At 39.1% G+C, this 20,656-nt stretch overlaps 1 protein-coding gene across 3 annotated transcripts in view; it reads left to right on the forward strand.

Moving 5' to 3' along the window:
* Positions 1-20,656, forward strand: part of ADCY3 (adenylate cyclase 3) — a 72,086-nt gene continuing 51,430 nt past the window's right edge. The window contains exons 1-2 of one of the 3 annotated variants that reach the window (XM_039345927.1): positions 1-2,193; positions 2,976-3,850. In XM_039345927.1, the coding sequence (XP_039201861.1) occupies positions 3,167-3,850 (684 nt within the window). In that variant the 5' untranslated portion in view covers positions 1-2,193; positions 2,976-3,166. Of the gene's footprint in view, positions 2,194-2,216; positions 2,237-2,975; positions 3,851-20,656 lie in introns of those variants that run through there. The other 2 variants (XM_039345929.1, XM_039345928.1) reach the window with 2 other exon arrangements.

Genomic DNA, 20,656 nt, shown 5'->3' on the forward strand with positions numbered 1-20,656 from the left:
GGCAACATACCTAATACTTCTTCCTCCTCCCCTTTTCCCCACAGAAACAACCCTGTGAAGTGGGTTGGGCCAAAAAAAGGGGGACTGGTCCAAACTCATCCAAAGAGGCTCTAGTCTAGTGGCTCTATAAACTGTTTTTACTAGCTTTATATTGTAGGAATATGATAAAAGTTGGCTACTTAAAATACTTATTGCTCACAGATGGGTCATTCATGCTCCCATTATATAGGCTGAACAAACCATAGTGAAGACACATTGAAGTCATACATGGTGTAATGGTTTCTTTGGTATTACCTTAACATAGCATATGACTCCTGCTAGTCAACAAAACATCTCTAATCAGTCCATGGTGAATAGTGTTACATGTATGAATCCATGTGTTGATTAAGTAAGAGACAATCTTTAGGGAGACATGATAGCAGTATTCCAATATTTGAGGGGCTCTTACAAAGACAAGGAGGTCTAAACTATTTGCCAAAGCACCAAAACACAAACAATGGATGAAAACTAACCAAGGAGAGAAGCAACCTAGAACCAAGGAAAAATTTCCTAACGGAGCAATCAACAATGGAATAACTTGCCTTCATGAAAAATGTGAAAAACAAAGCCAGATAAGTGACATTCTAGTTAAGCAACACGTGAATCTACTCTTTCCGATTCTTAGAACTTTCCAGGCCTGTTTTAAATTCTCAGGTTCAAACCGAGAGTTCATTAAATGATGGCAAGGCACTTTGCCGAAGGTGCCCAGGTTATCTTTCTAGAAAGTTTAGTGGAGATTAGGACGGTGGAGCTTTGAGCATCTTAATATATTAACGCATGGCGGGGAAAAACAGGAGTGGCCCCAGGTAAGCTGCGGGTCCTTCCTGCTAGGATGTTGGCCCAGAGCACAAAGGGTTAGTTCTCCAAGGGGCCGAGAGAAAAAGGGTGGGATTTGGGCAGCTGTGCCGGCTTTCCTTTCCCAGGCTCTCCAGTACCGAAGCAGAGCGTGGGAGAGGCCGAGGAAACGGGCCGGCAGGGGTGGGGTTGTCTCGGCTGTCGGCTCGGCAGCCTACTCTTTGGCGCTAGGCGCTTGCGCCTGTGAGGAGAACCGCCGCCGCCGCCGCCGCCGCCGGAGAACAGAGGCCGTGCGGTTCCTGAAGCGATCCTTTTTCGCGGGCTGGGGAGATCCGATGTCCAAGCTTGGCAAAGGGCCACCGAATCACCCGAGGAGAGCGGGCGAGGTCCGACGGCAAGCTCGCCCAACCCGCCCCGCTTTTGCGCCCTCAGAGCGAGCCTGGAAGCGATTGCAACTCGGGCTGTGAGGGCTGGGAAAGAAAAGGCATCTTCCTCTTTCGCCAGGTTCCTGGTTAGGAGATCCAGAGAGATGCCTCTTGGCTTGAATCTTCTCCCACTCCAGAGTTTCTTGGGTACAGAAGTCCGGCAATTCCCGACCCTGCACCCTCAGCCATTGGAAGATTCTCCGTCTTGGCTTGTGCTGTGTGGCGTTTTTCGGAGGGCTAGAGGGAAGTCAGCTCTCAGCCCTCTGTAGCTGAGCGTTTTGATACATGTGGGTGTTCGTTTGGCACTTTTTTGAGTTCCTTCCATCTCCACCGCCACCCTCGGTCTCCTTGATCGTTCGCGAAGAGGCCTTGCTTTGCTCCTCCTTTTTCTTTGCCTGCAGCTCAGGGAGGGGACCTTTAAAAAAAAATCTCTCCCTTTTGTGCAGGGACACACACAAACTCACACACAGCAGCAGGAACGTGGGTCATCCAGTGGCAGAAATAACCGCACACCTTAGGGGAGAGCAAGAAAGAGAAAGCTGATCCTAAATCCCAGGTCCCAAACCTGAAATACAGATGAATCCAGAGGCTCTATGTAAGATGGATGAATAGAGAAGACTGAGAAAGGGGCATAGCTGAGCTGGACCTTTCTGCTGAAAAGAAAACGGGGTTCTTCTGAAAAGATGGTGGCTTTATTTGGGCTGGGTTGCTGCTGAAAAGGCTTCATTTCCCCCTTTGTCAAGCTCTCCATCTCAAAGTGCCAGTCAGGAAGAGGATGTAAGAAGACTCTTGGAAGAGTTGGTACCCACCTTTGTCACTTCCTCTCTGTATGGGAGAAAGCTGAATATCACACATAAGCGTAGACGACATTTCAATGGGGCCTGATCCAAAGATTTCAACCAACTTACTTCTGCAGTCACCACTGAGAAAACTGGTAAGAAGGGAGAGCAGTTTTCTGTGAATATGAAACTGAGCAGGTAGATACTGGACTTGATGGAAAAACTGAGGAAGATTGTGGGAGGGTGGCGAACTTACTACCATTCCTTCTACTTTACCTTTCCTTATGGATTCAGCACGCTTTTCTGATCAGATCTGGATAATTGCTATAAATTAGCAAGAGGGAATTAATCTAATATTTGCCCCCAAATTTTCTTTTTCTGTATTTATCAAGTGAATTTGCCCAGACAAGGTTTAAATCAGATTAGGTCAACTGTGGTTCAGTATGCTGTGAAACCAGGACATTATATCAGCCATAATGTAGCTTGTTTGAGCAGTGCCTGTAAATACTGTGAATATATAGCCATTGAGTTTTGTTAACCCAGATGAAACACTGCGTGAACACGATTACTGATTTAGGGGCACTGGCATGAAACAAGCTAGAAAGAAGAAAATTGGTTGGAGAATTAACTTTGCTCTATCTTCCTATATTTTTAGAAGCCAGTTGCTTTGATGCCTAAAATTATGAAAACCAGACTATCTAAGCTTTTTAATAAAATGCTTCTGAAACTTAGTCATATAATATAATTACTTGTGTTTGCAAAATGTTAATTTTTAATATATTCTTACTACAAGTGTCAAAGAGAAATGGGAGTGACAGCCGAGGGTGATGATTTGTAGAGCTGGATGTTGGTAAAGATTCAACCTATGTTATAGTAGGTCAGACTTGAAGCGAAAAGAGTCTGTCTTTTTCCCCCTGCTAATATATTTCTCTCTCAGTCAGGGGCTGTCATGTGTTGGGAAGATGACATCTTGAAGGTTGACACTGGAAGAAGGCACTGAATACCTGCTCCTAAAGCTTCCATGCCTTCCAGATTACTGGAAGCTGAACTGTCGCTGAGGTAACTTTTGGCTTCTAGGCAGATTCTCTTCACAAAGTTTATAAAGATTGGGTGGTGGAAACCAGCAGGATGCCTCGGAATAGGGCATTCTCTGAGCCTGAATACTCAGTAGAGTATTCTGCAGACTATTCAGTCAGCTTGCCTTCTGACCCAGAGCATGGGGTCAGCCGGACCCATGAGGTGACGGTGAGGAACTCAGGTTCTTGCCTCTGTCTGCCCCGTTTTATGCGACTCACGTTCACCCCTGAGTCCTTGGAGAACCTCTACCAGACTTACTTCCGGAGGCAGCGTCATGAGACTTTGCTGGTCCTGGTGGTCTTTGCAGCCCTCTTTGATTGCTACGTTATCATCATGTGCACAGTGGTGTACACTTCAGAGAAGCTGGCACCTACTGTGGCAGCATCAGTGGGACTGGCTGCCCAGATCCTCCTCTTTATACTATGCAAGTATGAACTGCTGCCTGATCGTGTCACCCGGAAATTCATGCCATACATTCTGTGGATACTGATAGCTGCTCAGATATTCTGCTACTTGGGCTTGAATTTTGCCTGCTACCACGAGGCCAGTGACACAGTTGGATGGCAGGCCTTTTTTGTCTTCTCCTTCTTCCTCACCCTCCCCTTGCATCTCATGCCCATTGTCCTTATCTCAGCCATTTCTTGTGGCATCCACATGCTTGTGTTAGGAGTCACCATTGCACAGCAGAAGCAGCAACAGCTGGAGTCCATCTATGGAATCATCTTGCTGTGGCAGGTAAAAATGATGTGTTGATGAAAAGGAAGCCTGTGAATGAGTTCAAAGGTGCATATCTTCTTCTAGGCTGAAAACCTCTCTTGGCTATTGAGCAGATTGATGGGAGCCACACTCCCAGTTGGGAGAGGTAGGACAGAAACTCACCTTGACTTAATTTTGCTTAATGCTGACATTTCATGACAATAAGTCAATTGCTTACTTTCCAGTTATATATTTATTAATATTCCTGTTCTTTCATGCTAAAATTACAAGATGGTAACAATTTTTGGAATCATTTGGGGAATCACTTCCAAAACTTTTGTAGTCTAATGGAAAGGAAGTTAATGGAAAGGAAGGAGAAAAGGGGACCTTTTGATTTTGAATGAAGGATTAGTGAGCTTGTGGGGGCAGATTAGTGCTGCAGATAAAATGACTCTATAGAACTTGTACATATATGTGGAATTCCAAGCCTAACATGATTTATATAATTTGAATTTCTAGAATCTCAGCCCCCATTTCAGAAAAAAAGCAAATGGTACAATGGGTTTCAAGATCTCATGACTTTGAACACAATTCATTGGCATTGCTGTGTAAGGTATTGCTGCTCTACATGACTAACTGGCCTTTTCTTGCACTGATTTCTATTCCATCAGACATAGTAATCTTTCTTCCTTGCCACACTGCTGCTGAAAAAATACAGTTTGAGACACAGAAAATCTAACTAGCAAGTCCAAAATAAAGCTTGTTATACAGATCTATCTTAAATAATTTAATTTTTTAAAAGATAATGTGCATTTAAAATGTTTCAAAAGTTGAAATCCAAAAAGCATTTAGGTTTCACAGTCTGAATTTTATTTGGAGGGGCAGGGTGCCGAAACAGAATAATCCTGTAAACGGTATTATTTTGTAATACTACAAATATTCCAAAGGTGCTTCAGTTGAGGTGAAGAAGCTTCTTTGACTAGAAGCAAAACGTTTTCACGAAAAAAACAAAATCCAAGAAACTCCTTTGGGAAAACCATGACCTGAATGATTGAGAATCTCTGTAGACAATGCTACAGATAATTTAAAGTTGATTTCATTTGAAGAAAAGCGGACATCTTCTCTTGTAAGAGTAATCTTCCTAAAGAGAATGTTACCAGTTGCGTTTGTCATCAGGGATTGTCATGCCTAGAGAAATGATGTGACTCTGTGGGTAGCCATAATTTTCAGTGAAGCTGAACTGATCTTATTTCCACTCTATTCCAGTTTATCAGCATCTTAACTTACTCTAAATACAATATGCAGTTTTGTTATTGGGTATAATGCTGTAATCTAAGATAATGGTCAGAAGAAGTAGAGTGGAACCAAACACTGATTAGACTCTTTACTGAAAGTACCTTTCTGCTGCAGAGATTTTTTTTTTTTTTTACTGAGATACTGGGTGGGGAACCAGTTGATAGCTAAGATCTTAAGTAAGAGATAGAGGCAGGAGCTATGAAGGGGAAAAAGAGATTGGGGAGAGGTGGGTAGGAGAGAAGAGATCCAACATATACAAAGGCTTTCTGAAATACAGAGTTAGCCCTGCTTGTAACCCAGTTGAATGAGTTGTGAATCATCTTATAAATAAAAGCAAATGTTGGATTTAGGTGTATGGTCAGCTGATTTTCCTATGACTTATCTTGGGATGGAACAAATTCCTCCCATATCCTGTTTTTTCTGGTGCTTCTAGATTGGTCCCACATAGTGCAACTGACTTAGTGCCTATGTAAATACAGTCACTGTGGTTTCTAAATCATGGTTTATGGCATCGCATGGTATGGTATTGACCTATTCACCAAATAAACCATGGCTTAGCATGGTACATGAGATCGATGCTTATTTGTTTGCTTGCTTTTGTTAGGGCTGGCTCAATTGCAATTGCTCGGCATACTTATAGTTTGAAAGTCAGTTGGAGCCTTGCTGTACGTGCTGCAAATCAGACTCTAGGATAGCTTTCCCGTTCTGAAATCTGAGCTTTCTGACTGCAGTTCTCCTTATGGTAAGCAGCATGTCCAAATGGCTGGATTTCTGGGACTTGCAATCTACAGTTGGGGAAAGCTGATTTTTTATTTATGGATAGTTTTATCAAAAGTATTTTTGACTGGGGATTGCCCAGTTTTGTGCTGAATTTGGGTCTCCCTGCTGTTTTCAAAAAAGTCCTAGAAAGCAGAGCTGTATAAATTCACAAAAACAAAATGTGGGTTTAACCATCTGTCTCTTCCCCCTTTGCCTATGCAAGTCAGTTTAAATGGCTAAAACTATTTCTGAGATCGTTCAAATTTAGTCATGTGAGAAAGTTGAAAAAGTACCAAAGACCATGCTTCCTGACGTTGTCCTGGTTCGAAAATTTGAAAATTATATTCTCATATAAAATATTTCACATCGAGAAGTTGGAAACGGAATATGAAGACATGCAAGTGGCAATGAAAATAGAAGAACGCTGCATGAAGAGTGATCATCAGTTTGAAATTCTCTGAATGCAGTGAGCCACAATTCCCCAAACGTCCGGCCAGTAGATCCTGCTGGAAAGTAAGGCAGTTGGTCCAACACATTTGAAATTGAGGAAGGCTGATTATGAGTTGTTAGTAAATCAGCTACCAAGTGTGAATGACTGAATTAGTAGATTTGTGGTAAGGTCCAGGGTTCTGTTAGAAATTCAGCTAGGCATGAGCACTTGTCTCAGGAGAGGTTATGATGGAGCAATATCGCGAAAGAACAATCTTATAAAATTGACTTAATAAAAAAAGGAATCTTACAAATTAAATGGACTCTTTTGATGATACCTATAAAAGCAGGCTTGTGCGTATTTAATACGAACAGTATTTTGCATTATATGATACCCCAGATGAACAAATATACATACACATATACCCCTTACAAAACACTGTCATTGGACATACTGAAAGCATCCATGTTCCAGATTTGCTGAAATTCTGGCTCTGCAACAGGAAGGTTTATATGTTAGCCCTCAGTGACTTTGTTTATATTTTGTTTGTTTAATTGAATTTAGTAGCCAATGAACTCCAATAGACTCTGGGCAGTGTACAGAACTAGAAAACCATTAAAAATACATCACAACATTAAACCAAATTGACAGCTCAGACTAAAATAATCTTATAGACAACAAAAATTGGCTTTAGGCTCTAGGCCAGGGGTCTTCAAACTTGGTCCTTTCATGACTTGTGGACTTCAACTCCCAGAATTCCTCAGCTAGCGTGCCTGGCTGAGGAATTCTGGGAGTTGAAGTCCACAAGTCATAAAAGGGCCAAGTTTGAAGACCCCTGCTCTAGGCAAACAATAATAGGTTTTCAGAGCTTTCCAGAATCCTAGAAGAGAGGATGCCACCCTTCTCTGGTGGGATGCTGTTGCAAAGGGGTCACAACAGAGAGGACATGCTACTTCAATTCTACAAGATGACAAATGGAACATGACAGGACAGAACATCAGATTTGGAAGGGACTTTGGAGGTCTTCTAGTCCAACCCCGTGCTTAAGCAGGAGAGCCTATACCGTTTCAGACAAATGTTTGTCCAATCTCTTCTTAAAAACTTCCTATGTTGGAGCATTCACAACTTCTGGAGGCAGGTTGTTCCACTGGTTAATTGTTCTAACTGTCAGGAGGTTTCTCCTTAGCACACCTACTCTGCCGAAACATATTGGTTTGGGTAGGCAGAAATGACTGGAGACAAGTGGGATAAGGCCCTGTGTCAGACAGGGCTTTATAGATATTACCAGCACTTTGAATTTTATTCAGAAGTTGCGTGGAACCAAAGCAGCTTGTTTCGTCACCCATGAAATTATGCCATGCTTTTAATTCATGGAGTGGAGCAGCTGCTTTACTTCCTTTCACTGCTGTTTACAAGGTACATTGGCCAATTGAGGCAGGTTGGGTGAACTTAGCTCTTCATCAAGGTGGAACACTTTGCACTTATGGGTTGTTTTGCTGCCTCAGTGGAGTGGAGTGTGTCTCAGTGAGAGGAAAGATCTCCTTAAAAGCAGTTTGGCCACAATCCACACTTTGTCAATAGCTACAGTTGCCATTGTTGTTGCATACATTTCAAACAAGGGCAGAAAAAAAATGCCACACACAAGAAAAAAGTGCTATGAGCAATGGGAAAATTTGAAACTCTTTTTTTCATTAAGGAAGTCAACTATTGTTCAGGTAGCTCTGATGCTATGTGATAATCCCTGAAAAGCCTCACATTTGAATTTTGCAAGAGGATATGTAGAATAAGTTTTTGATATTATCAAGATGAAGACAGCTGAAGGTTATTTATAAGAGCCAGGTACAGCCAGAATAATTGATCTGTTATGGTTGTTTACAAGTACCAAATTATTCCTAAGTCATTCTTTTATTAATGAAGAACTTCTTTGGAGTAAAACCACCTGGGTTTCTCTGGGCCATTCTTTAACGCAATTGTTCTAGTAGTGGTAGATGAATAATGTAAATTGTTGGAGATATTCTGCAGCTTCAGTGAGCATTATATATAGTCCTGGAGTCTCTTATGCTCAAACAGAGATAAATGTGTTATGTATGGCCTTCATTTGGCATGAATGGAATTCTGAGTCTTTCATAAAGCAAAATGGTTGTGACACTTTAATCATATCACTGAAGGGCAAATAGCTCAGCAAAATACTTTTCCACTCATGAAACATCTTTTGAGAAATGCAGAAGCATCACCTTATCAGTTGAACCAGTGATTTTCATGTTTCCACACTGTCGATGTTTATTTAAGACTATCTCTCAATATGACTTGGTGTTAACCATGCTACGTGATAAGTAAGGTTATGGATTAGATTTTTTGAAATAAGTTACCAAATTCCCTAAAACAAATTGTTTCTTGGTGCCTTAAATGCACAAAAATCACAGTAAATATAATTCCGAACTAAAAAGGCTTTTTAAATTTTTAATTAGAACAGAAGAAAAAGAAACAAACAATAGCTCTCAAATGGCTATGAAAATAGATCAGCTTACTGTAGAATTTGGATGAGAAGTAAAATAATATATTGAAAAGTAAGATGAGAATGGTGGTGACTTTGATAATCTTCGTACTCTTAAGAAAACAGAATTAATTCTCTAGGGAGAAAACTGAATAGGACTTACACATTTTTTCCTAGTCCTAATTTGTTTTGTCCAGTAGTATATCCTTACTTGGGCAGCTAGCATCCTAAAAAAAACCACAGTATTATTTATTTTAGGCCTTCTAAAATATTCGCAGAATACTAAATATCTAGAGTGTTCTGTTGCATTGTCACAAACAGATCATTCTAGACATTTTTCCCCAAACAGATTAAAAAAATTACATGATCTGGGAATGTTGTTTTGAATTGTTAACTATTATCATTCCAAAATTGTTTTAGATTTCTTATTGTTTATGGCTTTAGAATTCCTTTGCTTGATGTGATATTTAAGGAAAATTATGTTTTGGGATAGGGATGTTCTTTTTTTCTCTGAACTGAAACTTCAGCTGAGTTCTCTTTGACTTATTATTATTATTACTATTTGAGTCTTTCCCAAAAACCTGGGATACACAGATGTTGTTTTTGGTGATGTTCAAGGTATTGTTGCTGGATGAAAGCTGTTCCAAGTAAAGCTGTGATTTGCAATTGACTGATGGTGCTTTTGTCAATGCTGGTATTCACGCAGTGCTCCATATGCTTTGGGATTACATTCAACATGCCTATTACTATTATTATTTGTTTCATTAATTTGGCAGAGAGACTGAATGCTTGATTGTCTTATGTGCCTGGCAAAATTGTGTTCCATTCCCTGGAAATGCTGTACTTACATTAACTTCTCAGGTATCTCTGAGTGTATGGGACATCATTTCTTAACAAGCAGACTTCTGAGATAACAATAGGTTGGTCAACATGTTTTTTAAAAGTTTACATTAAACATTTAAAATTTAATAGTTTATTTAGAATATGAGAACATTATAGTTTTTGGTATAATTATATACTTAGCACTCAGGTAAGCAACAAGTGATCAGTTAGTTTTAGAGGAAAAATGAGATAAGGTTCCAATGGCAAACTGGAAAGTCCTTTAACGTAATCTTTCTAACTGGCTGATATTCAGGATAGGACACTAATTTGGAAACCACCCATCACTCACAAAGTGACCCTGGGTGATATACAATTAAACATAAAAACATAAAAACCACATATGAATATTATATTAGGCAATGAAACAAAAATACAATAATTAAAATTGAAAATTTAAAAAAAGGCAGGGGGCTTCAAGATGCTAACCAACCTGGCTGCTGTGTGCTCCTCTGAGAGCCCAAGTGAGTTGGCAGGGCCAGGTCTTAAGATATTTTCAAAAACCCTGGAGAGTGGGGGGGGGGTCTACTTCATTTCTGGGGGGAGAATGTTTCAAAACATGGGGGGGATGGCAGAAAGGCTTTCTTACTGGACCCCAGTAAGAAATTCTTTAACTGATGGGTCTGCAAAATAGCAATAGCACTTAGACTTACATACCGCTTCACAGTGCTTTACAGCCCTCTCTAAGCGGTTTTACAGATTCAGCATATTGCCCCCTGACAATCTGGATCCTCATTTTACCAACCTCAGAAGGATGGAAGGCTGAGTCAACCTTGAGCCAGTGGGAATTGAACTGCCAAACTGCTTGCAGTTGGCAGTCAACAGAAGTAGCCTGCAATACTACATTCTAATCACTGAGCCAAGAAATACCCTTCCTGATTAACTGGGTGGGCCGGGCCAATGTAATGGGGTAAAAATGGTTTCACAGATTAAAAGTGGCAAGCTAAAAGACTCATGATTTTGCCTAAAATTCATTCCAGGTCACAACATGTGATTCATCCTTGCTCTACATTCAAATATAATGGTAAAACTTCTATAACTGTAGGTATCATAGCTAACTTTTAGATGTCATCATTCCATCATTGGGACAATAGCTTGCATTTTAAGAATTCCCCCTCCCCCCAGTTTGGTTGTTCATAACAGTTGTAGATGTTAACACTAGAGATATGAGTATGTCACCAGCCAACTATAGTGTGCTTATCATTTGCTATTTCTGGACTCATAGAGCTTCGTACAGCCGGCACACTTGCCAGTTTCCCCTCTTTAGAACTCACACCTCTGTGTATTTGCACGTACAGGATTTCTGTAAAGCCTGCATTTTGAAACTGTACAACAGGCCTGCAAGTCTCAGATGGGAAATCATGGTCAGTTTAATCTCATTAACTTGAAGACCAGCAGGTGGTCAGATGAAAAATGACTACTTGTGGTTTTCATGCATCTGAGTTCTGCATTCTACTTTTTCTGTAATAGTTTAAAAATGGCAGTATAGTATCTCAGAAATGATAATACTTCAAGATCAATATATACATATAAATTTCAACCTGTGAAATGTCCTTGTGTTTTCTTTAAAGTAATATTTTTTTACACTTGACAGATTATCTTGGGATATTTTTATTTTGTTTGAGACAATTCACAAAAGGTAACAATTCACTTTAAAAAGACTGGCATATCCTTTAGAGCAGAGGTGTCAAACTCGCAATGTCATGTGATGTGTCACGTCGTATCACTTCTTTTTTTCTATTGCTGGCAATGGGGTGGACACGGTTTCACCATGATGCATCCGGCCCATGGGCCGGCAGTTGACACCCCTGCTTTAGAGCAATTCCTATAGAAACACTTCACTCTTTTTAAACAAATAAACTGAGATGCTACCCAAATTTTACATCATGTAAAAACTAAAATCTGCAACCTACATCGAGAAGAAGCTAAATCCTGCAAGCTAAATCTTTTGTGTTGCAGTACAATAAATGTAGAGTTGCAGTGACAAAGGGGATTAGTTTGGCTAAGTTCCAGAGAGGCGGGGTAGTCAGAAGCATCTTTGCCATTGATTGAGTAGCTCTGCTCCAGTTACCAGAGGTAGCTGGGTAAAAAAAGGAGGGAGTCTAAGAAGGTAGGACGTAGAGAATGGTAGTAAGCAGGAAGAGTCGCAAAGAAAGCTAGAACCAAACTCATAGAGCAGAAGTATAGAAAATGGCAAATGTATTAGAAGAAACCCTTCAGAAGAAATGGAAACTTAAGTCTGACTTCATACTTCTAGTTAAGGGATAGATAGATTTAGGATTTTTATCAGAACCTGAAAGTTTCTGATACAATTGTGGTAGGTTGCTTGACCATAAACTAAAATGAAAATATTTGTGGTTAGAGCAAGATGGAGCATGGTGTGAAAGGGACTAGTCATCAATTGCATCTATGTATCTTTCATATGCATGAACTGGCCATAAAATGTGTTTCCTGAATTCTCATACATCAGGAGAATTCTAGAATAATTTGGGCAGGGGAACCAACAAATATTTCTGTTTTATAGAAAAGAAAAGCTTAGTCTGGTAGGCGACTTAGCACAAATCCAGCCAGAAAGGAGTTTTGCATTTTCTTTTTTTCATTTCTGCTTTTGCTTACTAGTCAGAGGTTAATGAAGATCTACTGCAAATCATCAGAGATCTATCAATAGAGACAAGTCTACCATTTCCATATTCCTGGTTAATTTTGCTGATTGTTTTGCTCCGCTCAATAAAGAGACAAGTTGCTGATCCCTTTTCCCCCTGATTATTGGCTTTTTAATGTATTAAATTCATTAATAATTCTGGGTAATATAGTGGTTAGTACCTATATTTTAGAGTTTCCTTTTTGATGCTGGGTTGGCAGCCATATTCTGTTGATTTTCTATTAGAAATACTGAGAAAAGGTGACTCAACTGTAACTAGTTAAACAACCAACTTCCCTCAATAGATGAAATGAGAGATTTTGTGTGTGTGTATGTATAACTTACAGTTTAAAACTTGAAAATAATTTATAATTTTTAAAACAACAAAAACAATGAAATAATGAATGAAAAAAAAACCTTGGAAACAGATAGCAATGCTAATATATTTAAAATTATTCAATAGCCAAATGGAACTAAAAGCATTTAAAAACACAATTAAAATGAATCGAAGAAGAGGATAAAAATAAAGCCACCATAAATAAAGCTGTCTTCCATACTTCTGTCAGCATCTGTTAACAGTGAGATCACCAGGTCAGATCTTCAATAGATTCATGCATGTGGAAGCAAGTTCTTTATAGCTAGGTCTAGCATCATAGATAAATTAGCTAGTGCATTTGATAACAAGTCCCATGCAATATTATTAACAAAACACACATTAGAAGAAATTTTGTGCTGTGTAATTTCTAAGTAGTGTATGAGACTGGTGAAACATGCATTCTGTTGAAATTACAAGTGTTTAGATTTAATGGCAATAAAAGTGGGGAGTTGTTTCTGTTATTTGTTAAAATGAGACACTTGCTATGACTGATTTTGGGAGTCAAAAAAGAGTAGAACATTGTTACTTCATAATATGTTATAGTTGATATAGTGCTTTTTCATGGGGGAAGCATTTATTAAATTTTCTGCAGCACAAGTTCAACTAATTTTGCCAGTCTTGAGTACAATTCATTTTGTTGCTGGCTGAGGGACAATTACTCTACTGATTGTAAGGTGAACTATGACTATAATAAAGATTTGATTTGAGCTCTACTGCTTCAATAGGCAAAACACCTTAGTCCAGACTTGAGACTAAAGAGATTTTATAGTGAAAGAATCAATAGAAATCAGCGTTTCATTTTGTGAATGGTAGCAGGAAAAACAAGGTGTTTTAAGGAAGGAGAGTGTTGATGGTTGGAGGAATGAAAGGCATGTGCGGAATTGTCTCAGGATATATTAATGGATTGTATGAGAGGGGATACCATGGTTTGGGTTAAAGTTTAAGATAGGAATTTGTGCTGATCCTCATTTTTCATCATTTTGTATAAGTTTGCCACTGCCTTCTTCCCTAGGATTAATCTTCTTACTTACTTTTTCAGCACACTGTCCATTCTATCTTTTGTTGAACTCATGAAAATGAAATGATATAGGACCATCACCTCTTTACCATCAATTATGAATTTACTAAGCATCATTTTCCAATTTTATTTTGCAAAAAATAGTTTTCATGCTTTCTTTTAAACCTTCTTTACTGTTATTAAGTCTTGTCATCTGCATATCTCAGAATGGAAGTGATTTGACCTCCAATTTTGATTTCTGCTGTCATCTCTTCCAATCTCATGTAACAAAAATAGAATATTAATAAATATTTATCTACTAGAGAAGAAACCCAGTGAAGTCACTCATTGGACTTATTTCTGGGCAATATGTAGACTGCACTCTGTCTCTAATTTTGGAAAATGAATATAAATCCACATTTTAAGGTAGATTATAGAGAATTGGAATGACAAGGTTAAAAGAGTCCTAGAAAATACATTTTAATAGTAACCAAACAAAAAAAGTCATGACCCCTCGCCTTTCTCTTTTATGTATCTCAGCATGTGTAATCCAAAGAATATTCTTAAAGAGTAAGTTGTGACCTCACATGGCCTATGTTTCTCTAACATTGGTGGATGATATTCTTATTATTGGCTATGTAATGCTGTTTTTAAGTGATCTATGTGTATAATATATATGTTTGTACAGTGGATAGATTTACTTACATTGATTAAATACATTATATATAAATACATTATATAAAAACAACACTTTAATACATTTACGTTAACTAACAAAAGAGAGTTTACAACTGAACCAAAGAGTACCCTACTGCGAATTTGAACTGCATCGGGGTGACCCAGCTCTTACAGTAACAGTGACTGTCTTGCAAGCTGTTTTTTGGTTTTCTCTATGTTGATCATTTTGATGGTACAGGAAGTACCTAGCCAGGAAAACCTTGGCAACGTAGCATGCCCCAGATGGAAAAAGAGGAACATAATGTTCAGAAATAAACATTGTTTGCTGAACCACTTTATTATTATTATAATTGTTATATAAACCTTTGGAAAGTTCCCTCTAGGGAGGTAATATTAATAGCCTGGGTGTATAAGCAAAGATGGCAGTGAGGAAGAATTGGTGAGCAAAAGAGACAAGGATCAGATTTGGACAGACTGTTTGATTCCTTTATCCTAAGCTTAATTATATTGCTTCTTCCTTCTTCCTTGTATTCTTCTCAGATTAGCCACAAGCTACAAATGTTCTAAGGATTTGAAACCTGTAAACTCCATAATAAAGTGAATAAAGCAACCTACTCCTCCCAAGGCTGAGGAAGTGATACTCAGTGTAGATGATGCCTGCAAACCTGGTGTCCTTCTAGAAACCTCACAATAAAAATACTAATAGCTACTTGCATAATGATTTCATGAGGTCACTCATATCACCAGCATTCTGGATTAATGAATTTTAGCCATTAAACCCATGCCATCAAGCAAGAGCACATAGTGCTGTTCATCAGGTGAAAACCGTGCTGATCCCTTGTTGTAAGGTATACTTAATAAACTGTGGAAAATGTCAGAGGAATTCCCAGTTTGATACCGGAGTAGCCTTGTATATATTTACACTGTCAGCACCCACTGCTTTACTGTCTATAACAGTGATGGCAAATCTTTTAGACTAGAGTGCCCAAAGACCACTCCGCCCCCTGCCCTGCCCATTCTGCTCTGCCCCCTGCCTCGCCTACTCCACCCCACCTCCTGCCCCACCCACTCTGCCCTGCCCCCCCAGAGCCATCTACCACCTCCACAGCCCACTGCAGCAGATCGCCCAGGCGGCCCTGCAGCATCATGGCGGCCATGCAGCAGATGATGCTGCGGGGCACAGGGGCGGAGTCTTGTACCTGCTGCCCGGCTGCCATGTTCTTGGCTGTGCTGCTCCACACAGGCCACAATTGGGGCGCATATCTCCTCTGGGGGGGCTGCTGGTGAGGAGGGGGCCATAGGGGGAGGCAGGACTGGGGCGATGGCATGCATGCCCACAGAGGGGGCTCCGAGTGCCGCCTCTGGCACGCATGCCATAGGTTCGCCACCACTGGTCTATAAGCTCTCTACTAAGAAAAACTAGAAACTGTAATTCTCTGTTAAAGTCTTTCACTCTGTTCCGTAGGATAGTTGTGAGATTTAATATGCTCTGCAATTACTGAACAAATAGGATCTTTTTAAAAAATGTTGCTTATAGGCTCATGGTAAAGTATGGTATAATTGAATGAATTATTTTACATGTTCATAGGTATATATATATATATATTGCTTGCTGTGTAGCTTAAAATTCTGCCACTTTTGCCTCATAGATTTTATAGCCTTTTGGGTGAAGAACTTTCTGGCCTGTTCAGTCCAATGTTATTCATAGGGATTTATATGTGTACAGGTAGTCCTTGACTTGCAACAGTTCACTTAGTGACCATTCAGAGTTATAATGGCACTGAAAAAGTGACTTATGACCATTTTTCACATTTATAACCATTGCAGCATCCCCATGGTCACATGATCAAAATTCAGATGCTTAGCAACTATTTATGATAGTTGCAGTGTTCTGGGGTCATGTGATCACCTTTAGTGACCTTCTGACATGCAAAATTAAATGGGGAAACCAGATTCACTTAACAACCGTATTACTAACTTAACAACTGCAGTGATTCACTTAACAACTGTGTCAAGAAAGGTTGTAAAATGGGGCAAAACTCACTTAACAAATGTCTTACTTGGCAACATAATTTTTTGGCTCCAATGTGGTTGTAAGTCGAGGACTACCTGTACTACCATTTATGTTATATGAATGTTATATGTTTGGGGATTGTCAGCCCTGCTGGTCTTTCCCTTTGTATTGCCTCTCTGCTGTTGAGGTTTGTTTGTTTTCAGATACTTTGTCTCCCTGCCCTCTTTAAAGCTAATTGCTTGTGTTTAACACAGGCAACTGAAGCCCTGAACTGTCTCCGCAGGGAATTATCCACCCCCTGAGTCAAAAGTATGCACAATAATAACACGCAAAGCCAGTGGACGATTTTAGGACTGGTGTGCTTCAGACCTTTCATAGGAACAAGACCTTTTGATTTCATCACATGTCATGTGGTTGTGACAGGTATTTGAGAGAAGGAGAGGAGTTGGTGTTTGTGAGCTGATGTTTTCATAGTCTTTCCAAATCACAGTCTTTCCAAGACAGTTCACCACATGCATCTTAATGTTGTTATTTTCATGTTATATTTGGACATATGCTTTATAAAGTACAAACTGATTTTGCAGCTTTGAGTTGCAGTGTGAAGAGTTTCTATTTAGGATTTTAGATACCTGTGCCCTGCTTCTCCCAGGATATTTCATTCCATTCAGCTTCCCCGATCTCACATACACAGATGTTCACAGACATTGTACACACATAAACAGATGTTCAACATGTTGTGTCCACTGAACATTAATCTGTTTAGTGGTTTCCTTGTTATTTTTAAATTCAGCAACCTTAGGGATATCCTCTTGTAACTGGATAGTACTATTTGGATTACATAAAGGTGGGCATGTCAAGACTGTTTTTTTTTAATATAGTACATTTATCACATTAGGCCGAAAGCTCTCCGATAGCAGTAAAAAAGAATTGGAAATGAAGGTTCCATCCTTCCTCATTCTATATCTCCCCCATATACATGGAAATATATTAGTTTGAAAAGTGACAAATCCTTGAATAAAGACTGGGATGTCACTTTCTATGATCCTAGTCATTTCAGTGTGGGGTTGTTGAAAATCAAAGCAGCAAAGTGATTATAGTGGAATAATAAACTTTTCAAGCATGGAGTACCATTGTATGACTTTTGCATAGATCTCCCATAATTGTGTGCTGTCCCATTCACACACACCCGTACACCATGGGTCTAAGGAGTGTTTATTAAGGCTCCCGAGCCTGAATTGTATTCTCCTGCAATTTCCTGTGCTGGCACAAGCTCAACCCCAATGAGTTCCACAGGCTACTCAAATGAAGCCAACATTAGTCCTCAAGGTAAGGCAGGTCTAGTCTACTAGGCAAAAGCAAGGTCCCAAAACAAAAGCAAATCTACAGGTAAGGCAAAAGCAATAGTTGAAGAGACATTCTTCAAGGCAAGAAATGAACACATTGTTCCCAATATTGCCTCCATCTGACTGCTGTGCTAAATAACTAGTTTCTGGTGCAGCTCATCAAGAAGGGCAAGGCTTGTCTGCTCCTGCCTTTTCTCTGGCCTACGTGTTCTTAGATCAGGTGCAGAAGGCAGTTCCTCTTCCTCATCAGTGACTGGCTGCAGCTGCATGCTTTCCCCATCTAAAGCCTCAGGGCTGTCCTGCTGCAGCTGTGCTTCAGCCAAATCCCTCTCGGAGGGTTACTTGGAGCCATTGACCAACTTTCCTCCAGACATTTCTAGAACTGGTTCATCCTCCTCTGAGCTGACAATCTGGCGAGGTATCTGCGGGAAGCGTCCATGGGAGTCATCACACTAATCTTTTTGCACAGACTCAAAAATTTGCTAAGTTTTAGGTCTCTTAGAAGATTTCTGCGATTTTTAATTTACAATAATTACTCTTTTTAAAAATAGAGTTTAATAGGGGTCAGCCCTTGTTCTCAGAAAAAAAGTAGAATATGGAGGTTTATTCCATACTGCTTATTCTCAGATTAAAGTGCTGGACTAAGGTGATTAGAATTCAGGTCTCACTTGACCAAGGCAAAGGCAAGTTCTCTCTGTATGCCCAACCTCTTTTCTGGTTATTGCAGTGAGGACGAGGGGAGACTTTAATGGATGCTATTTTTGTTCCAGAAAGGTGGAATGTAAATGAAAAATAAATAAAACATACATACATACACATATACGTAGTACTCTGATTCACATTGTATAGATTTATTTTTCAAAAAATGAATGTTGTGTTCATATAAGCAGTCTGTTCATTTTTTATTTTACTTTTATCTTTTTTTGTAGAAGTTGGTAGTTAATGCCCTTGGCTCTTTCTGGTTCCCATCTCAAGGTCATTTTCTCTTGTCTTCTAATTTGTTTTTCACAGCAAGTCAAGATTACAGCAAGGAGGCTGGCCTTAATTATTACATAGGCGAAAATGCATTAAAATCCAGCATCCTGCTTCTCAGAATGGCTTATCAGAGCATCAGAATAATAACTATTTTTTTACATTGTTTTTAGCATCTGACATTCATTTAGAGATATAGTGCTTCTAAGCATAGAGGGTACACTGAGATATCATGAGCAAAGCCCATTGATACATCTTTCTTCCTTCATTATGCAATGTATCAAACTGCCCCTGCTAAGAACTACTAGAATATTCTAGAATACCTCCAACTGTTTTTTGTGCCAGAATACTTATTTCAAGAAAATTAGCAGAATCCAGGTGGAATGGCTGCATTGGTAGAGTCAGGAAGATGAATGAAACATGGTTCCTGGGAATATTCACTTTCATTTTGCATATCCGAATGCATATTTATTTCATCTCCTTATAAAACCATTCATATTAGTGGTCATCCTCACAATAAGATTTGCAAATGCTTTCTTCTAGAATAAAATTAAATGTTATGCAACTAGACTGGTGTCAGGCATTCAGTCATAAACTTTCAGAAGGCCAAAGTTTAACTAGATTAAACAAAATGACAATGCATTATAGTATATCTATGGTTCCTTATATAACCTTTAGTAGTTTGAGCTGTAGCAATAAGACATGAGATATGCAGTAATGGAGGCCACTGATGGATCTGAAGACTAGGTTCAAATCTTCTCAACCATGAAACTCTTTGGAATGTTCATTTGTCATAGTGTCATTGAATCGTGTATGAATTCAACCACTGAGATTTCTAAACCATGGTTTACAGTTTATATACGAACCCAGATAATTATGGCTTAATCTTGAAACTTGTTAAACAAAACACAACTAGTTTCTGAACCTAACTTAATGCCTTCAATAATGGCAGAGCTCCTAACGTACTTGAAAAGTTCTCAAAAATTCAGAGAAATATTCAGAGCTGTATCTGCTTTGAAAATGGCCCACATCGAACTGTACAGCATAGTCAGACATCAGGAGTTGACCAGAAGAAATGTTTTATGATATTTTGTATGATAATTTTTATGTCATAAAATGTTTTACAAAATTTGCCAATTTTTAATTCCATGGGAGTTATGGATCCAGATAATGGACACATTCTGTAAGTTAGCCCATTTGAGGTACTGTAAGTTAGCCCATTTGTTTCAAAAAATGTTGCCTTATGATGCACTGTTTCAGCCAGTTAAAGCTTACAGACATGCAAATTTTAGTAGTATATAGAAGACAGATAGAAAGATTCCTGCTTGAAACCCTAAAGGGTTATCACTGTAGTTAATACTTGACTGGACTGATAGCAGTATGGCAACTTCCTGTTTTTCTAATCTACCTCTCAGGATTGCTGGGAAATTAATACATGGGTAGGGTAAAGAACTGTGTATGCTGCATTAGTTCTGTGAGGATATAAATAATAAATATAGTTGGAAGGAAACTTTGAATGTAATCTAGTTTGATTGCTTGCTGGAGTGTAAACAGGCCTGTCAGAGCTTTGCTTGAAAGCCTTCAATAAAGGGCTACCTATCATCTGTGACAGCAGTCCACTCCTTCAGTAACAGCAACTATTGCTTTGCATCTGGATAGATAAAGGCTCATCAATTAATTTCTGCAGGTCGAACATTTCAGAAGATCTTTGTCAACTTTTTTTTTTCTTGTTATCCATTTCTGCAATGGTAGGCTAGCAAATAAGACAACAAGAAGTGATGAAATTTTCACCTGGACTGCATATCCATAGCAAGAAAAATCTGTATAATGCTAGGGAAAAAAAGCATAATAGCTGATTTTTTTCCATATTCTTTCCATTTTGGGTGTATGTATCTGTATACATCATTTAAATATATATATACACATACACATATGCACAGATTTCCTATAATAGTTAAGGATTTCT

The sequence above is a fragment of the Crotalus tigris genome, unplaced genomic scaffold, assembly GCF_016545835.1.
Source record: "Crotalus tigris isolate CLP2741 ecotype Arizona unplaced genomic scaffold, ASM1654583v1 scf7180000017987.690289119674:8195010, whole genome shotgun sequence".
NCBI classification, from domain to species: Eukaryota; Metazoa; Chordata; class Lepidosauria; order Squamata; family Viperidae; genus Crotalus; species Crotalus tigris.